This window comes from Thalia democratica, chromosome 4, assembly GCF_965202585.1.
Source record: "Thalia democratica chromosome 4, ktThaDemo2.hap1.1, whole genome shotgun sequence".
NCBI lineage: Eukaryota > Metazoa > Chordata > Thaliacea > Salpida > Salpidae > Thalia > Thalia democratica.
In genome coordinates, this window is record NC_139168.1 from 47,292,417 (window position 1) to 47,314,736 (window position 22,320).

The window sequence follows — 22,320 nt, forward strand, 5'->3', positions numbered from 1 at the left end:
ATGTTGATTTCTCAAAAGTTTTAATTTGGTCTTAGGCCTGATTGTCTTAAAAACTTTTTTGTTTTCTTCTGCTGAAGAAGAACTGACTATCTTGGGATTACCTGTATAAGGTCTGCAGAAGAAAAACTTATTATTTTCATGATTTAAACTACTCAATATTTAATCCTTTATTTATAATAATTAAAATACACATAATTATTATGTATTAAAAACTATAAAATGAATATAAAAAATGTTAAATAATGCTTTATTAAAGAGTACTCAAAACTTAACAAATAAATCCAGCCTGAGTGAAAAGTATTTCTAGAAGTTTATAAACTAAAATGAGAAGTACATGCACTTTACATTAAGTTAAAAAAATCGTTTAAAACAAAGTTCTGAAATGAAAAGAATTAAGTACTTTTAATTTTATATTTCTATAGTGTTCTTATTACTTCTGTGAATTTCAGAATAGTTAGTTTAATCTGCAAAATTTATGCATTAGACTTGATTGTAATTGGTGATTAGTAGTATTTGGCTCGATTTTTGATTTATTGCATCAGTGGATTACTTCAACTCCTTTTGTAACGCTATGTATTAATACAACAAAATAAACTTATAAAGGGTTGAATTTTCTCACAATATACATATTGAGAAAATATACAGATGTAAACCTGAAGCTTCAAATTTTGTGACGTTTGTTTAAGTTTTAGTGCAGGGGTTAAAATTTTTTTATCAGTAATGGGCTAAATTTAACAAACCAAGTCCATAAGTAGACCTTAGTGTGCCGACTACTTTTTTAGTGTATCTTAAATTGTCAAAAATAAAAACTTAATACGGAGAAAACTTTAATCTACACAAATCATTTTACTAAAAGTGTCGTTTTTGATGTGTTTTTACTTTGTATATTCATTAACTTGCGTTTACTGTTTATTTTGTATTTATAATCATAAACCAAATTTAGTTTTTTTATCATGACTGAACTTATGATTTCTTGATCAGTAAGTTTAAAAGATAGTAAGTAGAATAGACTATGTTCTACTACTCTATAAACTTAATTATACGTGATTACAATTTACAACATATGCTAAGCTTTTATTTTTATAAACAAAAACACTCAATAAAAGCGAGTATATCTTATTGAAAAAAGACTATTAAAACAACATTTTGTATACACTTTGTTGCTTTTCCTTTTTTAATTATTGTGTAAATTTTTAACAGTAACTCAAGTTTTAATTAATTTATAACACTAAAAATCACTAAAAAATGTATTGAATTATTTATTATTATAAATATCATAATCCTCAGAAAAATCGCTTCGTGTTATATACACACTACACAAACATCACACAAGCCGTAGTAGCTGATAATAGGTGCCCATTATAAAGTCACGTGACTTACTGTACAAATACGCTGTATAAACATAATTTGAGCTTATTTTTCTTTGCTTACTTGAAGACAATACTTTTTCCATGTGTTTCACTTTTAAATGAATTTTAGTTTTTTTAATATGTTTATAACCTGCGATTATTTAATTGCAGTATAATTTATATTATAGTTTGTTATTTTGTTTGTCTTATAACAAGTTTTCAGTATTGAACTACACAAATTACTCAGGTTTATGTTTTTTTGTTTAATTTTAAAACTAGAGTACATATTTAGAATTTTTTAAGACTAAGGAGATATAGAAGTAAACGCAAAGATTCATATTTTATCAGTTTAGAATGTTTTTCTTATTTTATTTATGCCAAATAAGACTTATTTATATAAAATAGAGTGAAGTATAATATTTGTGCTTCATGCTAGTTCAAAAAAGTAACTTAGTTAACTAATTTGTGCTTTTGTTTCAAATAAAAAATTTTGTAATAACAAGATTTAAAACTCACTAATTTTGTAAAATATTTTATAATACAGCTCATTAAATTTTTTTAATAATCAAAACAATTTTAAAATTTAAAACAGCTTATGAAGTATTTGATTAAATAAAGTTTCAAACTGATGTAATTTTTGTTATGATATTTTTTACTTAATAAACAATTTCAGGTTATTTTTTTGTGCTTTAAAGTTTTTATAATTCAAAATGGAACAAAATGATGAAAGGAGTTTAACATTTACTTCAATTCCAAAGACTAACTCTGAATTCACACTAATACTTGATGACTTAGTTATGTCACAAACTCCATCAGTAGTTGTTTTAGAAACAATCAACGAAGGAATTGTGAAAGTGAAGGTTGAAGCAGATGTGATGGCGTACATTTTGTATTGTCTTTACTCAACATTCTCATCTTTACAGCAAGTTTGTTATTTTATAAGAAAGCTTAAAGTTTTTGCTCAAAGAAAAGATAAGATACTTTTATATAAAACTTTGAATCAAATAGATAATGTTTAACTCTAATGTTAAAGTTTTAAGGCTTCTGTTTAAATAATATGCTTTCCTTAAATAAACTTAAGTTAAAAGTTTATATGTATTTAAATTTTTTTTATTTCAAAAAACTTAAGTTTGTGTTTTATAACGAAACTATAAAACCTCGATTAATTATAAAAATAATTTAATTAACAGTAAATTAATAGTAAGTTAACAAAAGTTCTAAAATTTATTAAGGGTTGAAAGAAAGTTTTAAAATTTTAAACTAGCAACCACAAAGTTCAAAAATATAACGAGTTGCTGTATTACAATATTAATTAGAATTTATTAAAACAGTAACAATAATACTTTTAATCAATCATAGTATATGATAAGAGAAAATTATAAACAATACTTTTTTTCATAATATTATGAAAATGTTTAAGTTTTCTAGTATAAGCTTAAGTTTTATTATTGCAAGCGCTAAAAAAATAAAATAAATAACTTTGGTTATACTGTTCTGAAATTAACTATTCTTAACATCTTTGTTTAGATAATTTTGTTTATTTCTTTTTAATAAAACATTTACTAAAAAACTAAATATTTTTCGGAAAGTTAATAGTAAGTGGTAATAAAAACATTTAAACATTAAATAGCGCCATCATGTGGTAATAACGTGGTCATCAGAGGGAAAATATGTTCTTATTTGTGCGACACAACGAAGTTTCAACAAAGATTCCCTGCTTGAAGCTACTCGACAATTTCTTAATCTCTACCATCATTTAATAGCAAATTTAGTAGCAACTAAACTTAATAACCATACTAAAAATATAACTATTCATCAGTACCATAAGGCTTCGTTAGAAATTAAAAGAAGACATCCCTACGTCATGTTGAAAGGTAAATAAAGAAAAAAAATTAAAGGAAAATACAACAATTCAAAACTAAGTTAAGATTAAAGGTTTCTTTCATAGTGAAGAACTTGAAACATTTTTTCAAATTTAAATCAAAAAGCATTGTTAAGAATAAAAGAATATTTATTAAAATTACTTTGTTGAATGTTTCTTAAATGACACCATGACTTTATTTCTAATTAACTGGCAAATCGAGTTTTTTTTTATTTTATCTTTACGGAATGTTATAAAATAATTGTATTATAATTTTTAACTTCATGTTTTTAATTTAAAAACCAACTTATAAATGTTTATTAGCTATTTCTATATAAAAGTTATCTTATTCGTAGTTGTGTTTTTTTTTTTGATAACTTCTACCACTTAATTTTATTTACTTTCTATTAAAGTGACTGAAATTAAAAAGTATATACTTAACTCTACTAAACTAAGCATTTAAATTTTCTATTTGTAAGTTTAATGTTTTTTATGATAAAACTATGCAGAGATCAAAATGACCGGAAGTCTTGCACTGTACGGTTACTATAACGAAGTTATGGAAGCTAAAGTAACATTCGTAAACGTTTTAAATATGACTAAAAAGTATCTGGTAGACCAAAAATACAACAATGAACAATTTAATTCATTACCACCGATTCTAAAAAGGTAATTATTTTCTCATTTATATAAGATACGTAATAAACTTGTTATGCTTAAAAATATTTTTTATATTCATAAAAGTTTTGTTTTACTGTATTTGTCATTTATAAACTAAGACGTTTTCTTAATTTATAAAGGTAAATATTAGGTAAAAATAATTTTTAGTAATGCTGAAAACAAAAGTATTAATTCCTCAAAAAAAAGACCATTACAAAGACAAAAACAAATTGAAGTTGACGAACGATTTATTCACAGGTTTTAAATTTAAAGTATATATATAATACGTAGTTCTACACTTACGTTGAACATAGTAAAAAACTACTTTAAGTAAGTTATCCGGACAAAGTTTATATATTCTATTTCCAAGCATGCTAGTTATCTGACTTATTTTGTATTGTTAAAAAATATCTAAATGATAGATAACATGTTATTAATAATTTGATCTCTGTTTTTAAAACCAAAATATATAAAAATAAACTTATCAAAACTGTTTTATTGAATCAAAACGCGTATAAATTTAATATCTAAATATTTTGTTAAAATTTTCAATTCAGAAAATCACAAACAAATAATACTTTTTCGCCAAAAAAGAAAGCGGTTCAACAACAAATTAAAATGGAAACTAGTTTTTCTCCCTTATCGTCACCGACTTACAGTAGGAAAGAGTTAAGAAGTATCAAAGGCTGGAGAAAACACAAAACAATTGGTTGTTTAAAATAAAATGTTTTATTTTTTTTTACCACAACTATTTAGGTTAAAGAAATGTTGTGCTTTTCTAAAGTTTACTACGTAAACTTGCCTTACTAGCTTGTTTCTACTAAAAGAAATAACTAAAACCTCATAGACATTTTCCAGACAAATGTAAAAATTTTTGTCATTTTTTTGCTGAACTTATACAACTAACTAATTAAACTTAGGTAATCTATTAAATAAAAATATATTTTTAGTGCTAATATACAAATTAACTTAAGAAAAGCGAATAAAATATATTATGATGATAAATTTTTTTAAATCATTTAATATAAATTCTTATAATAAACCGCTTTATTGAGTTAAGTTGTAAGACTAAAAGTATTTTGGATAGAATTACAAGTTATTTTATTAAAGTTTTTATAATAAATAACTTGCTTTATACTTTTGTCTTAATTCTTTGCATTACTTGTAGTGATTAAACTAAAAGCTGATAAATAAATTTTTGATATAAAAATTTTATAACTTAAAATCTTCCTCTAAGCATTTACAACAAACATTTAAAAAGTTATTTAAAAATACAAAGCTAATAAATTAAATTTGTATATTTTATCTCGAAAACAAAAAGTATATATTCATGATAGTATGCTTTACCATTAATGAAATTAATGTCTTGTTAATCAACTGTATAATAGCTCTTTAAGTAAACTTTTAGTAGAAATTGAAACAAACTAATAAACTTTTTTTTTGAACATAGATCTGCTACAAATGTTTGTGATCGTTGAGCATTGAAGCAGATGCATCGCGTTAAAAAAATAAAAACTATTTTAGTAATATAAAAATGAGAACTTTTTTTTTCAAGCAAACATCTAGTTTGGAAACGATTAGTTGTAATCCTATTTATTTGATGTTACTAAATTTGTTTTAGAAAATATTAAATTAAGGGTACTCGTAAACTATCCGCACTCCCTAATAAAAATACCACGCGTCGCCAATGTTTCTGATACAATAACACTTTTTAGTTTCTTATACAAATATACTTTAACAATTTTCTTCAGTATGTTTACAACCGTAATAAAAAAGTAGTTAATTAAGATTTATCTGCCTTTTTTATATAATCAACAACAAAATGAAATCAATGAAAATTAAATCAAGTGTAAACAATTAATTAACATATAAAGTAACATAGTTATAAATGAAAACAACAAACAGGTTTAAATAAATAACGAAACTGAATAATAGATCTTTTTTTTATATTTGCATAAAGTTAGCCTGTTAATATATGTATAAGTATACCTTCAATTTTAATCAGATCAAAAACATTATATCATTTTCTTAACATACAAAAATTTGCTTCACAATAATTCTTTGCACAATCTTGATTTTAAATAATGTGCTCTGCTATTGTTAACCCTTTAATAGTATTCTTAATTGTAGTACCAATTTTGTGGTTGATTGTTAATATGATTCAAAACACATATCGGATCATACTACCTTACTCTCGTTACCAAGTGTCTAGAAGTCTGACCAATATAATTTTTTGAGCATCAGCATTTAAAATTATAATCAACACAACTAACTGTATTCGTTGAGTATTGGATATTTATTTCTAGGACTAAGTTAAAAGAGAAAATTAGTCTAGCTTCGGCTGCATAGTAAACTTTTTCTTTCATTTTCTTAATACGGCTTCCAAATTGACTTTGCACTTAACATAGGAAAAAACTAGTGTAACGGTACATTTTTCTGGCCTAAAAACATCCATGTGGTTTATTTAATTACTTTCAGTTTTTTATACTCAGCCAGTCAAAAATCTTTTTATTTTTAGATAAGTTAAATTAAAATTTTCGATACTTATGTTAACTTACTTTTTATAATATTTAAAGTGTTTTATTTTACAAGCAGACAAAAATCACTTCGTAAATTTTATTAGACTCATAATTTCTTTAAACAAGTATTAGTGAAATGAAGTTATCATAATATCAAGTTTTAATGTAACAACACAATCAAATAACTATTTTAATATCTACAAAATTTCTTTAAGGTACATACGCTGAACTGTATAAATTTCAACCCTAATTAAAAACCTTTCTATATTCTTTTTAACAGAAAACTTAAAGCAAAAAAAACTTGATCAACAACAGCCAATACCAATACAAAGTCAGCAGAAAACAGAAACCAAAAGTTCAGTTCCTAATATACAGCCAAACGATCCGAATAAAAGTTTAGAGAGAAGGCTCACATTGAGTAATATCGAGACTGAAAGAACTTACGAAGAAATAAACCTTAAGAGACCTTTAAAAACTAATATAAACAAACCGCAAGTTAGTCAACAACAGAACAGTAATAAAATTAATTCCCAGCTTCAACGACGAGTTGACAAATTTATGGGGGGAAGAGCCTTCAGTTTTGAGCCAAAAACTGAACAAAGTAGTTTCAGTTTTCCTAAAATTAGAGGAACTAGATCTAATAACGAAAGAACATACCTTAATTCGAACGACCAAGTTAACTTACCACCTCTACTAGGAACAATGCCAAGAAAAAGTACTCAATCAGTTAACACTAACTTTCAGGTTTTTTTTAGGTTTATAATTATATGTCAAATAAAAACTGTATTAAAAATATTAGTTATTTAAAGTTAGCAAACCAGGGGAAAAAAGTGTATAAATATCTGTTAACTTAAAATAAATCATAGATTTAAATTTTCTACCAATAAACCCCTAGTAAAAACAACTCCTGTAACATACGTTTTAAAAATGTATAAATTAAAGTTAAGAGACAATAATTAAAGTTATATTTGTTTAAAAATTTGAATATGTTATTTGTATTCTTATTAACTAACCTTTACGGAATTAAAATACTGCAAATTAATAGTGTTTCTCAAGTTTTTGGTTTAAGTTATAAACATAAAACGCTTATTTGACTTTTAAAGTTTTGTCAGTCTTAAAGTTTAATAAGTATTAAATACCTATTACTACTATACTACAAATTACAATTTTTTAAGTGTATCTCTAAATGAAACATGCTATACTAAATAAAAAATAAGGTAAACAATTGTTTCGGTGAGAGCATGCTTTTTGACTGTCTTTCTAATTATATTTGTTTCTCTAAACCGGAGTAAGTCGGTGGGCTAGTAAGAGTGGATAATTTTAGGCGGACTTTTAACTTTTCAGTTTGCTAGTTAATTCTTTTTTGTTAGCTAGTTTTTACCCTTATGTAGTAAGACAGAAAAGTGGGCTAGTATACTTAAAAGTCAGTCTGGTTTGTATATTTTCACAGCCAGCAAACAAAAATAAGCTTGTTTTTGATTTTTTTTTTTGGTAAAGTGGGTTAGGGATATGGTTATAAAGACGAAAAATATAAAATATGGCTTTTAAAAAATTTGCTGAATCAACAAAAATACAAAACAGACTGCCCTTTAAGTGTACTTTCCGAAAAATATACATAGGTACAATTAATTAAGTTACTTTAAATAATCTGTAGTTTGTAATAAAGAGTAAATAAACTTTGGCGAGACAAACACTTAATAATAACTAGTAAGGCGTCAACAAACGTGGTTTGTAAAATGTAATAAAAAAATATAACGTTGTAGTTAAAACTACAGCTGTGGCCGGCAAAGATTTTTTTTTCAAAAAATGGCCTGTAGCCAACCTATGCCTGCCGATCCTTGAATAAATTATGGGGCGATTGATTATTTTTTATTTTTTTCCGAAAGATTAATATCAAAATGTGTCTGGGAAACCATATTCTATACAAAACTGGCATGACTAAATATTATCAGCTAAAAAAGTCAAAAATTTAAGCTAAACACTTCAAAATTATAATTTAAAGTTTCTTAAACTTAATAACTGTCAATAAATATTCTAAATTATAAAAGTAAATTAGGTTCTTTTATTATTATTGGTAAGCGATGAAAATTTTTTTTTTTTAGTTTTTGACTTTTATCAAAGTTTTTTTTTTTACTATAGACGTTACAAAGAAGTAACAAAGCTAAAGAAGCGAAAATACCTGATATAAAGTCACCATTTAATTTCCTTCTAAATTTGAAAGAAGCTTATTCTGTAAGTTTCTTGTACAATTATTTTTTTATAAAGTTGTTTAAAATAAACAAAGTAAGTTTATTTAGTAAAACTTAACTTCAAAGCTTGAAATTGTAGTTATATTTTTACGATAAACATAAAATAATAAAGAATGTTTAACATACTTTAAAACTACTAGCATTCTTATTTTCCAATTAAAAATAACAGTAAAATAACAGTTTACAACATCATCTGGTGTCACCATACAAGTTATTGAGGGCGATATTACTCACTGCGACTGCGAAGTTATAGTTCATGAAACTGATGAAAACCTAAAGATCGGTAGTGAGCTGGCGTGGACGGTGGCGAAGTACGGTGGATTTCATGTAAACAAGCAGCTAAAGCTCTATAGAAGTATTCATGGTCATGTTCCAATTTCGAAAGTTAGCAAACACAAATTAAAAAGCTTAAACTGTAACACTAAAATTAAGATATGTTTTTTTTTATAAAAAAATTTAAGAATTTATAAAAGCTGAATCTAAATAGTTGATCAATATTTTTATTTATAGATAACTAAAGCAATAATTGTCTTATTGTATTTATTTGTTATAATTAACTATTAATTTTAAAAAATACTCTATGAGTACAAAGATAATTCATAGACTGTTTTGCTCTGTTTTCACATATATTCAAAGCTTAATGAAGTAGTTCGGTTGAACAATTAGTATTTAAACTTATCTGATTTTTTAAAGTTACATTAAAAAAAAAGTTAAATACATAAGTTGTATAATAAAAAGCAGAAGTCAAAAAAAAATTCTTAAATAAGGTATTAGTCACATCATCGATTCACAACTTACCGTCAAGTTACATTCTCCACGCTGTCGCACCGTATTGGAACGAGGAGGACATTAGGAAGAGCCGCAAGCTGCTTTTCCACACGTACAAGAACGTGTTCCGTATTGCTGGTGACAACTTCACTGCTGTCAGCATCGCTCTTCCTGTCTTTGGCATCGCAGGTATTTCGGGCAAACCCTTTCCACTCATTGCTGCATGTGACGTCATGTACCAAGCGCTTATAGCGGCAACAAAGCAGGGGATTCCCCTTAAACAAGTCAGCTTCGTTTGCAGTGATCCGAAGCAAGTTAACGCTATTGTTACCTCCATAAAAGTCAAAATTGAAAATGTCCACTACGACACTAGGTTGGTTAATACAGACATTACTTTGCAAAATGTCCTCAAAACTTTCTATTTTGTTATTTGGCTTTGTTTTTTTCTTTTATAACTTTACGAAATGATATAAACTTATTAATGTGTAATTTTAGATTCTTTACTTTTTATTTGAAAATTACCTTATAAATGATTACTGACCATTTTAATGTAAAAATATGTTTGTAGTACAGTGCTTAGTTACTTATCCGGACACATTGGGCAAGATTTTTCTGTAAAGGTGTCCGGATAACCAAAATTCCGGATAACTAAAAAAAATCATTTTTACATATAATAATATATCTGCTTTATTTAATGCAATGCATAATAAAAGTGTTATGTTAAAAACAAATACATAGTAATTGTAAATAAAATATAACAAAATGATAAATAATAAAAGCTAAATTTGAGGTTAATCAATTTAATTTTTCTAAGGTAGAAAAACATCAGACTCACTAACCCTCTGCAACGTTATACGTTTTTTGAGGATCAAGCAAGTAAAATTCATCATTTGTAATTCCCCCTACGCAAACTATTAATCTTAAAGAAAGATTATTTTTTGTTGTTGATAAAGTATTAATTAATTCTATCTTTAAAAACAAATAATAATGTAAAAATATCTCTCTAAATAAAAGAAAAAACTTTTTAAAGAAAGAAAAAAAAAAGACATAAAAAAAAAGAAAAATTGTGACTAAATTTTAAGTCAATTTAACAGAAACATATCACTCCTAACAAACTAGTTTTTATTGGAAGTTTTACTAAAATAAGAAAGAATTGACGTTTGTTTAATAGTTTTTTCACGTTTTTCAGCAGAACACTCACGGAATTTAATAATTTGTGAAACTTGTTCCGGCATGGCTTCTGGCTAACACCGATAATAAGCTAAAAAATCATCTAATAACTAAACTAAATTTTTGATAACTAAACTAGTTTTGAACAAATACAGAATGCAATCTTTAGTATTATTTTTAAGTCAAAATAATAAAGTTGTGGAATTTATAAAATCACTTAAAATTTTCTTCCAGCATGAAAGCTTAAATGTTTTTATCACACAAAATACAAAATTTTTGATATTGAAAATTATTTTTTAAGTTATCTTCTGACCGAAACTGTCCGGATAAGTGAGCGTCCGGATAAGTGAAGTCCGGATAAGTGAATAAGTACTGTACTGTTTTTTAAAATATTATTTTATTTTATTTTGTGTATTTTTTAGGTTTCTTCGTCAGCCACAGTTACAAAAACTACATAGAAAAAGAAGTAATCGACGAAATAATTCAATATTATAATGGTTTTAATTAGTATATACTTATAATCATTAAAATAAATATTGAGTCCAAAACTACTTTAAACTGGTTGCACAATACTCAAGTTCTAACTATGAAATTCCGATATTTTAAGTTCTTATAACTCTTAGTTGCTACTATTTATCTAATTAAATTATAAATTTTTTACTTTTTTACTGTTATACTAATCTTTATTAGTTGGCCAATTGATAGAGTCTTATTTTTTTAAATTTAAAGTAAATTTTTGAAATTTTTTGTGAATTTTTTTCTTGAAGTTTTTTCAATAATCAAAATTTTTTGAATTAGAGTTACCGGAATTCGAATTTTCATGTTGTTATATAAACTGAGAGTAAGCAAAAATCATGCATTTAAAGTTAAACTTATACTAATGAAAGACTTACTTTGATAAATTTTATAAGAATTTAAAACAGTTTTGTAATTACAAGGGTACATTTAAATTTACACGTTTAGCTTTTTTGTGTACGAGGTTTTATAAACTAAATTTTAAGGAAAAATCTAAAAGTATTACAAAAGGTTATTAAGTATAAAAAATTTAAAAGAATTATTTTGAATTTGTCTTCAAAAGCTTTATTTTTAAACTAAAAGCTCACGATATAACATAACTACTTTAAGTAGTCATAACAATTTAGGAATAACAGTTATTAAAAACAAATTACATGTTTATGATTTTTATAAATAAAAATTGTATAAAAAAAATTTTGTATATACTTTTTCTAACTTCAACTTCATTCAAGTATATGTTTTTTTAATAATTTAAAAAACTACTGCAACAAAACTTTTATCATCGCACTTTAGACTTAATACTCATTTGTAAAAAACAAGTTGTTTTTACTTTTCAAATCCAATCAAGTGTTGCCTATAACTTTACTATGTTAAAACTATTTTTATCATTTTAAAGCTTGTATTTTACCTAAAACCTTTTTAAGGAAACATCTGCCTACTGTGGTTTTGTGCTTATGTAAACTAGCGTAGATTATGTAAGTTCTTGTAACGAATAAAAGTAAAACTTTAGCTGTTGTAATTTTAGAAGTTCTAATATTTAGAAATTACGTTAAAAAATTCAATTTTTTTGTTTTATTTATAACTCTCTTTTTTTATTATCAGACTATATTAAAAAATTTGAATTAATTACTTCTACAAGAAGCTATCACTTTTACAAAACATTTAATTTTGAGACTCATAAAAGCTTCTTGATAAAGTAGATTTACACATTAATTTTTTTTTGTTAAATTAACAAAGCATTTCAAACACAAAAACGATTTTATTACATCAGTAAAATTTAAATTTAAAGCTTTTTTTATGCTAATTCTTAGTTATTGTAGTGTGTCAACGATTCTCATAATAGTTATCTATTAAAAGTTCAACAGCTTGTGTGTGAGCTTGACTTTTATTTCTCAACCATGTTTTAATGTTTTTACAAACAGTTTTTTATTGTCTTCTATTCTATTACTTTGTGAAGTAGCCTCAATAATATTTAAATTTTGGAATTTAGGTAAACTAACAACGCATATTTGAAGTAACAATTAAAACTATCCTTGCTGCAATGCAGGTTTTTAAGCAACTAATGTTAGTTTTTAGAATGTATTTTCGATGAATATTGGTTTTTTTCTACTGAACAAAAGCGACATCACAATTGTTTTTTATATAAAACTTTCTTATTATAAAAAAGAAAATACACAGCTGTAGAATAAATAAACATTGAAAAACTTTGAAGTTTTATTAAACAGTTGACGATAATGTTTAAAAAAAACTTTTTTATTCTAAAAAAGTTAGCACCTTTTTATATAAAAATGCAAAAACAGTGCATTAAAATTAAACAACAAATAAGATTATATCTAAAGTGTAGTATACTTGTTTTATGTGCATCAAATACGTTTTTTCAAGCAATTACCTACAAAAGATGTTGTACTTAATTTTGTAAGTGACTAATTGTATCCAAAAGTATCAAACCTAAGTTAAAGACAACTTGAGCATTTTACTCGATAAAGTTTTCATCGTATAGCAGGTCATAAAGTACAACTTTGGGATTTACACCATTTGCCGATAATGACAATAGATCACTTCTAAAAAGTTCAACTTTAAGCAAAATTTTGGTCGAAAAGCTGAATAAAGTTCCTATACACAATTTAGCTGAGGAAACATAGTGTTTGACATGGCAAATATAATATTTATACAAGAAGTAAAAAAATAGTAATGTGTCTCGAATTGTAGTTAAAAAAAGGGTTTTACTTATGGAGTAATTATGCACTGAACCTTAATAAAAAATAACTGAAACCTGTAAATCATTCTAAAGTTATCAGAGTTCAAAGCAATAAAAATATAAAGCAAACAGAAAAGTACAATAAGAGATGCGCTTAATAACTAAGGAACGAAAACTTACTGACATCGAGCTCCTAAAAAATCAAAATATAACTAGCCCCTTCACTAGATCTTAAGAAGTTTCTGATTACTAAGGCAATGGTCACAATGGCTCTGTCAAAAATAAATGTGTATACAGTAAACTTCGGTTGGCTAAAAACCATGTTTTTCATTAAAGTCAAGTTCCTCAACCTTTTCATTCTTAAGCTTAATCACCAACTTTGATAATTCCCATTTACAAACATCATTATAACTTACCTTCAGAAATTTATATCTGCTTATTTTGCTATATTTCAGATTAATAGTAGAGACAAATATAACTGATTCTTCGCTGACGTAACAAAAAACTTGCAACTACGACACTGTTCTATAAATATCATTTTTTTTAAATGATCAGAGCAATAAAATGAGATTTGGACAATTCATATTGTACAAGAGTCTTTTGACACAAGAAGGACATTAGTAGAAGCATTAATGTATCACACTAAATTTTTGTTAAATTGTTTTTTAAAATTCTAAAAGTGTTAGGAAAAGTTTTCATTGATATATATATATTGATATAAATTATTGTTTATAAGTTTTAAAACGTTTGTAAAGAAAATAGCAATCAATAAAATTTCGATATTGAAAATGGCAAATCAAATGTATTAAACTTTTACAAAAAGCAAAACTATACAAAGAAAGTTGTACTAATTTGTAAAGTATAAGATTCGTTGTATATATAAGTGGAACCGATCAACAGCTAAGAGCAGTTTGGGTATAGTCTACTCATATGCTGAGAAAATGAACCTGTAAAAAGTATTAGATAATTAATACCTACACTGAACTGGATAAAAAGTAATGCTTAAACATGTACTGCTTTTAAAAAAAAGAAAATAAGTTTTAAAAATATCTCGATTAAATTAAAGTTGTGTTTTGATAAAGTTAGTAAAATAAAAATTTGTTTTCTTAATTACTTAAATATAAATATGAAAAAAAATAACTTTAAAGTACTTTAAAAGAAATACTTAAAAATATTTTATAACAAAAAGCCTCTAGAGCAGGGTTTCCCAAAGTGGGCGATATCGCCCCCCTGGGGGCGATTTTAGTAATTCGGGGGGCGATAATTAGTAAGGGGGCGAAAGGGTGGGCGATAACTAGTAAGGGGGCGAAAAGGGGGCGATTTTAAAATTTTTGGCTGTCATAAGATTTTTACTTTTTTTCTTGCTATTTTACTAATTAAGCTTGCTATTAATTATTTGACCCTGAGGTGAAACTTAAACAAAAAAGTTTCTTTTATTTATGTAACAAACAGAAAAAAAATCAAGTGCTTATGACTCCTACTTTCAAGTAAATATTTCCTTATTTAAGAATTACATAGATCATAGACGATTGGAATCCCTCTCACTATTTTATAACCTAACATATATGTTATTTGGGATCATAAATGGTTTGTAAAAATCTCTGTTATTTATTATTAACTATCACCTCATGATATTTCCAGTTTTTTTTGAAAAGTCACTAAGTTAGACTAAGAAATAAAACTATACAGAGTTGCCAATTTACCTAGAAAATTCTGAAATTTGACAATTTTGGCGAAAAAAACTTGGAAAAAATCTGGAATTTTTAACAATTTTAACATACTAACTAGTAAAATTTAGATTTGACACAAAAAAAGCTATCATATAGATAAAAATATGGATCCCTTCGAGGCAGATACTTTTGAAGCAAACGACTTACAGGAAACCTTCTCAGACTTACAAACTGACCTTGAACTTAAAGTAAGTTTTTCCAAAGAACGATATGAAAGCTTTTGGACTCAACAAAAACTAAGGCAAAAGTATCCAGTCATTTATGAGGAATTTAGACTGTTGTTTATAGCTTTTCCTTCTAGCTATGTTGTTGAGAAAGCTTTCAGTTCAGTTATCAGCATCTTGAGCAAAAGATCTAATCTAGATATTTATAAAAGAGGTGAGTTAAGGCTCTATTTTACTGATTAAGAACCAGATTAGAAAAACTTCCAAGCAGTCATGAACCGTATACTTCACATTAGATTAGACTTCAGTAGCAGACATTATTTTATGAAATTTTTTAATTTTAATTGATCTTTTGAAATATTTCTTATTTAGCCCGGTTTGTATTGTATTTAAGTAGTCTTTTTTAAAATAACAACTCTATTAAGCTATTTATTCTACAACAGATTTGCATAATGCCTAATAAATAATAATTATGGTAGACTTCCTCTTGAGTTCGTCTTTTTTACCCAAAAAAGGGTGCAAATTTATATTTTCTAAAATTTAACTTAAGTAAAGTCTATTACTAACTAAATATTTATAAAACAAAATATATTTAATAGCTTGTATAGATCTTTTTTTTTTAATGAAAGTTTTTGTTTTATATTTTAGTGGATTTCATGTTTAATCTTAACATTATTGCATATAACATATTGAAATTTGTCATTTTGTAAAAAAAAAATGGTAATAATTTTTTGAGTTTGCACTTTTTGATTTTTTTCAAAGTGCAAACTCAAGCGGAAGTCTACTATATTTATTATATGGTATATGTTTTAAAGTTGTTAATAGTTTTATTTTGACCTTGTTAATTTTGTTGTTCATATTCGTGGTTTTACATTACACTAAAAATTTTTATAGCATAGTGATTAAAATATTTGTTTGAAAGACCTTTATTTGACACGTTTTTGTTATTACTTGTTTAATCTGTATATAACTTATATCACTATATAACTATTATCTGATTGTAAAATTTGGGTAACCATTGAAGTTTTCATTTCTTAAAAGAGTTTTTTGGTTTTAAAAGAGTATAAATTTGAGGTCTCTATTTAAAATGACTTCTACGTTTTCATTTGAAAGTTTCTTAAACTCAATTTTATTTTCTAACTTTATTATAATTGTTAAAAAATTTATTATTATATAAGGAGTTTTAAACTATTAATACAACTGTTTTTTGTTTTATCTTAATTCAACATATATTAGCAATTAGAACATTCTTAGTTTATTTTAATACTTCAACACTAGCTTTTAGTTTTTCACTATTTTCCTCTGTTAAATTATTAGAGGCTAATAGCTAGAAAAAAAAATTAAACAGAATTAAATAAGCCATTAAAAAGACTGCTACAGTTACAAAACAAAATTTTAACCAAGTTGAAAGTTTTTTTTAATTGATTACTTTCTGTTCACAGAATTAACTGTAAAACATTGGATTTTTTTTTGAATTTAAATAAAGAAAAAAAAAATGTTAGAATTAAGGTTTAGTTCCCTAAAGATTATTCCAAGTCAAATACTATTTCATGGTGTTGTACTACGAAACAAATAGTTTAAACTTAAATTTTTAACTTTACAACTAACTTGCTTACAATATATTTTAGCATTGAAATTAATAAATTTACTGCATTAACTCAAGCTGTTGATGAAACCACTTTTCATGTGAGATAATCAACCAGTCGGTCAAACTTCCTCAAACTAGATCAGAAATTATTTTTTAATTTTTATTTTATTATGTGTAAAATAAACTGTTCATTATTTTATAGTTTTTTAATCTCTGGTATAGATATTTTAAAGTATGCCTATTTATAAAACAATTAAAGTATTTTGTGCGGCTTAATAAGTTACTTAGTATTAACTTCTAAATGTCCGAAATTTGTTATATGTGATATTATTATAATGTCAGGTTTCAGCTAAAATTTCAGATGGGTAATGTACGGATCAGATCCAGTTGAATTTCGACCTGCTAAGTAAATTGAAAACTACTTTTGCAAAATTAATAAAATTTAGTTTTTTGATACTTAACATTTTGAAATACGCTTTCATTTCGTTTTCAGTTCACAATAGTATTTTCTAGATCACAATAATACTAAATCAATTTATTACAATTTTACTCAAGTTTTTTAATTTTCTTATTTATTATTTATTTAATCATGCAGCCCGCAATTACCTTTTTTTAACGAGTTTAAACTAGAAAAGATATTTTAGTAAATATGAATTGCTGACTACAAAAGTTGTCCACCACTGACCTAAAAGTTTCATTAGTTTTAAAACAGTTCATATTTAAACAAGATTGATTACAGATTACACAAGGCTTTTTAATAGTTAAGTATTTTAATACACTTTACTGGGCTTCTAAGAAAATAACTGTAAATTATTTTCTAAAGCCCTGTAAACTACTTTGAACACAAAAGTGCGTGCATAAGAATTACCAGACTAAATTACATTTCAAACACAACTTTTTTTAGCTTAAAAGTTTATACTCAAAAGAAAAACTTCTTTGTAAAATCGTGGGGGCGATTTTTTTTCAAATTACTGAAAAGGGGGCGATTTAGTAAATGAGTTTGGGAAACCCTGCTCTAGAGTATTAAAATTGCGGCGTAAATTTTGCAAAGTTTAAACTTAAATAAAAAAAAAACTAAACTAAATTTAAACTGACAATACTACTTTAAACATTCTAGTGGAGATATAATGTTAACCTTATATAAAAGCTATAAATTATAATTTTCAGTAGCTTTAAATACAAAGAGAAACTCTAGTAAAGTGGTCATACAACTTAAATGTTGTTATAATTCACTAAAAAATTAAAAATATTCTAAGTATATAAAGTAAATAAAAATCAACAGCAAGTTGCTTTTTTTCATTCAAAACTTACTTATATGAATAACTTACAGCTAAGTTATTAACTCTTACTATAATTTTTATACTTTTTAATTTTTTATTATAAACTTGTATAAAAAAGTTATACTAAACTCAAAAATTTTGTAAAAGGAGTTAACTTCCGATTTAAATTCTTACCAGAATGAGTAAACTTTTTTCTGCATTTGATACATTGAAACGGAGTTTCCTTTGTATGTCTTCTTTCATGTTCGAGCTTGTGATGCTTCAATTTAAATTTAGCATCGCAAAAGTCACATTTGTGCGGCCGCTCTCCTAACATAACGTAATTTTTATTCATTATGTATGTTAAAAATATGTAATTTTACTGTTTGTAAACAATTTTTTGTGTTCTGCAAAATACTTCAAAAAGGTATAAGCTAAAAAGTTTTAATATTGGTTTAAATGTCTTATATAGTGATTAAAAACTGTTAATAGCGTAGGTTAATTTTGACTTCATTGTTAATTTTACAAGTTTATAGATTTTAAAACAAGTTAGTTTATTACGTAAGATGTTTCTTGTAATGTTTATGTTTCTAGAATTTCAAATTTTTCTTTAAAATTTTAGCTTAAAGATGACAATTTTACCTGTATGTTGAAACTCGTGTCTTCTCCAAGAACTTTTATTACTAAACTTACTTGGGCATTTTCTACACTTAAAAACTAACTCTTTAGTAGACTGTTCGCTTTTCACTGTACAAAAATTATTGTACTTATAACTAACTATTTATGTGTTTTTATTTAAATGTTCATTTTTTGGAAAAGAAAAACTGATTTTTAAGATGAATTAGTTTGTAACCATAAATGCATCTAACTTAAGAAAAAACAGTTGTTAATTTTTTCACTTCATCAACTTTGTAGTTTAAAATAAAATCTTATAAAAATAGCGGTAGATATAATTGCTTATTCCATAAAACTTAAAGCTTACTTAAAACGAAATTTATAAATATTTTTTTTGATAAATAGACTTATTTAAAATTTTCAGTTTAAAGGTTTAAAATATAACAACAACCTACCCAGAGTATCATGTTTAGATGTTTCCTTATTTTCTGTTCTTCTTTTTTTCGTTACCTGATAATTGTCACTGAAGCTCCTTTTAATAATCTTTTTTATTTCAAAACTATCCGTTTTTTCTTGCGAATTGTAAATCTTTTAAAAATGTAAAAATTGTAAAATAAACTTAGTTAAAGTGATTACTTTGTCATCTTTAGCCTTGAATATGTATACGTTTTTGTAAACATGATGACATTTTTAAACCAACTTAAATTATTAGTTAGTGACTTACCCATATATTTAGTTATCTTAGCTATACAATTTAAAAAAAACTATTTTTAAAACATTCTTTTCAGAATGTGAAGAGGAGAAAATAAAAAACATAAGATATTTTTAAACGAAACAAAGTGGTGGCCTGATATTTTAGAAGGTTTTAAATTGTAGTACTAGTATTTGATTTAAAACCATTCTAAAAACTTAAAATACTTTTTAGATAAAAAAAACTGTTATCATAGAATTTCATTAGTATAATGCAATGCTTTTTAAATGTACTATTTATGCAAAGTAGCTAAAAGTTTTAAATTAAGCGAAGTCTTTGCACATTTGTCTCAGAAAGAATCATATTTTTCTAGTTTAGTTACGATAAATGGAATAAATAAAAGCTGGCAATTGATATCTAAAAAAAATCGTTTTATCATTTCAACTTTGACTTACTTTGTCAGACTCAAAAGGCATAGAAATTTTAAAATTTAAATTGTAAGCAATGCTAATCGTACAACGAATACTTTTTAGCACGAGCGAATTGCTAATGTCAGTTTTACCAACATTTAGTGACACGACGAATTAAACTCTGATAGTTTAAATTCATAAATTTAGAATTAAATATTTCTGAGTTGTCGTGAATAAACTTTTTAAGATTTTTTTTTCCCCTTATATTAGGCTTTGTGGTACATTTTTTAACTTCAAGTTAATTTTTAAGATATAGATAATTTTAACCTACTCGTTTTCACAAGTTATCTTTTAAACAATTTTAAGAACTACTGAACTTTGTTATTGATAATTTTATTCCTTCAGTTGCTTTCATGTTTGTTTATGAAACTAAAAATAATAAGTTTTTTAAGTTTAAAACTTTCTAAATTTGTTGTTAAAATGTTCGTTTATTTTCAACTTTTTAATGTAGTGTTATTTTTTAGGTCCCTTTAAATACTATTTTAGCTTAAAATTTTTTAATTATAAGTTGTAGTTAAATTAACTTAAATAAGCATCTTAAGTTTCTCAGTTTTTAGCTGACCATTAGTTTAGTTATCAAAACAATTTAGAGTAAGCTCTTATCGTATACACAAAATTTTAAGAACTTTGCTAAATGAGGCTTACAAAGCATATAATAAACCAAATAATGCATATTAAATTCGACAACCTATGAAGTATTTTTTAAAAGCTAAGCTGTTTATACTTTTAGAGAAGTAATTTAGAATACATACTCATTGAAATAACTTTTTTTTTAACATTTTAAGATTATAAGGTGTATAGTGCACTTTCAAACTTAGTTTAAAAGTATCGAAACTAATTTTAGCAACAATATTGCATAATATATACTAATTGATAAAATATATTATTATAGTTATAGTACAGTCAAGAAAGCAGTTTGAAGTGTTTTTACTTTGTTCTTACCTGAAAGTTGTTAAGTGATTTTGTCATAGTTGACTCATGACATCCAAATTTTGATGAAAGAGACTGGAAAGATCTGAAAATTAATTACACAAATATACAATTTAGCTAAAAAACAACACTGTAACAGCAGTACTTAAATATATATGCAAATCATAGAATGATTTGTTCATGTTTAAACATTTTTCAAAGTTTGATTTTTAATTTGAGCAGAATTTTTTTTTTTAATTGTAATTTAAAACAATGTTATTTATCGTTTTAGGGTTTTTTAATTTTACCATACCGAATAAAGAATTAAAACCATGTAAATATTTACTAACATAAATTAAAGTACCAGTTTTATCCTAGTAAAACTATGGAAAAATCATATAAATTTTCTTTATTTACAAGGTCTTTTTCTTTATATACTAAAGTAATATTTAATTAAAAATATACAAATAGTTACTTGAGCTTAGCGTTGAAACTACAACTACTTGGGGGTTCTTTGAGTTTATAGAGGTCTGTTTCTTGGTACTAGAGAAAATAGAGTAAAAAGTTTGTTAACTGTTTACACTAAAATTTAGATAAAATAATTATTTACTTATTTAATCAGAAGTTCAAAAGTTTTAATTCAAACCTATTTCACTAGTAAACTTTTTTTAAACTGTAACTTTTTTTTAGTTATAAGTACTCAGACTAATAATTTTATATGTAAAATTTATAATTTTTCTGTGCAAGCTATAGACATATATGTTATGTTTTTAAGTATTCACCTGAAGAAACAAATATAAAAAATCTTAACGAGTGTACTCAATGGTTTATATTTAAATTAGTAAAAATTAACTTACTGTTTTGAAACTTTGCCTTAAGCTTATTTTTCTATGCTGAATGTTACCAATATCTGCGTCTAAAAAATTTTATCATTAAAAAGTTCTAGTAATATTTTTAAAACTTGAGAGTGTATTAATTGTTTTGTTTATTGACTTTTTATGATTTTTTTGAAATAACTTTTGTTGAATTTTGTAAATAACAAAATGTTTTTATTGCTTATAAGAATACAGTTTAAAAATAAATATTAAAAAAAAATTGTTACCGTTTAGTTTTGAACTTATAAATAATATACTTAAAAATACTTTTTCAAACATAGATTATTCTAAAAAAATATTTAATTGCTAATTTTTTTTTTATAAAAAAATTAGCTATTTTTGTTATAAATGAAAATTATTTTTATTATAAATTATTTTTTTATAAATGAAACCTAAATTAAAGACATCTTTTGATGGACTGTTTAGCTTATCTTCTGTAGTTTTGCAGCGTTCATCCTGTAACAGTTATCTCATTATGTATGAAATAACTTGTAATCATAGTTTGAAATAAAGAAAAGTAGTCAATAAAATAAAATTATTGCTAAGACTATTATCAATTATTAAATTTAAAAAAAAAGCAACTTAATTTACTAACTTTAAATTGTTTTTTTGATACCTAACTTGTTATAGATTTAAACATACCTTGTTTTGAACTTTGCATTCACGGAAGTCTAAGTGACATGTACCTATTAAAATATTAGCGACTTAGTTTTTATTTTGTATTTCACAA

General features: G+C 24.9%; 1 protein-coding gene across 1 annotated transcript; it reads left to right on the forward strand.

Moving 5' to 3' along the window:
* The first annotated feature begins 2,113 nt into the window (after positions 1 to 2,113).
* LOC145834517 (uncharacterized) lies at positions 2,114 to 11,278 on the forward strand. The gene is made up of 10 exons (XM_082941963.1): positions 2,114 to 2,275; positions 2,980 to 3,223; positions 3,720 to 3,879; positions 4,039 to 4,128; positions 4,428 to 4,579; positions 6,670 to 7,133; positions 8,529 to 8,621; positions 8,819 to 9,022; positions 9,406 to 9,779; positions 10,999 to 11,278. Exons 1-10 carry the CDS (start codon positions 2,147 to 2,149, stop codon positions 11,069 to 11,071), a joined length of 1,983 nt encoding a protein of 660 aa, XP_082798089.1. The 5' UTR covers positions 2,114 to 2,146; the 3' UTR covers positions 11,072 to 11,278.
* Positions 11,279 to 22,320: the final 11,042 nt, after the last annotated feature.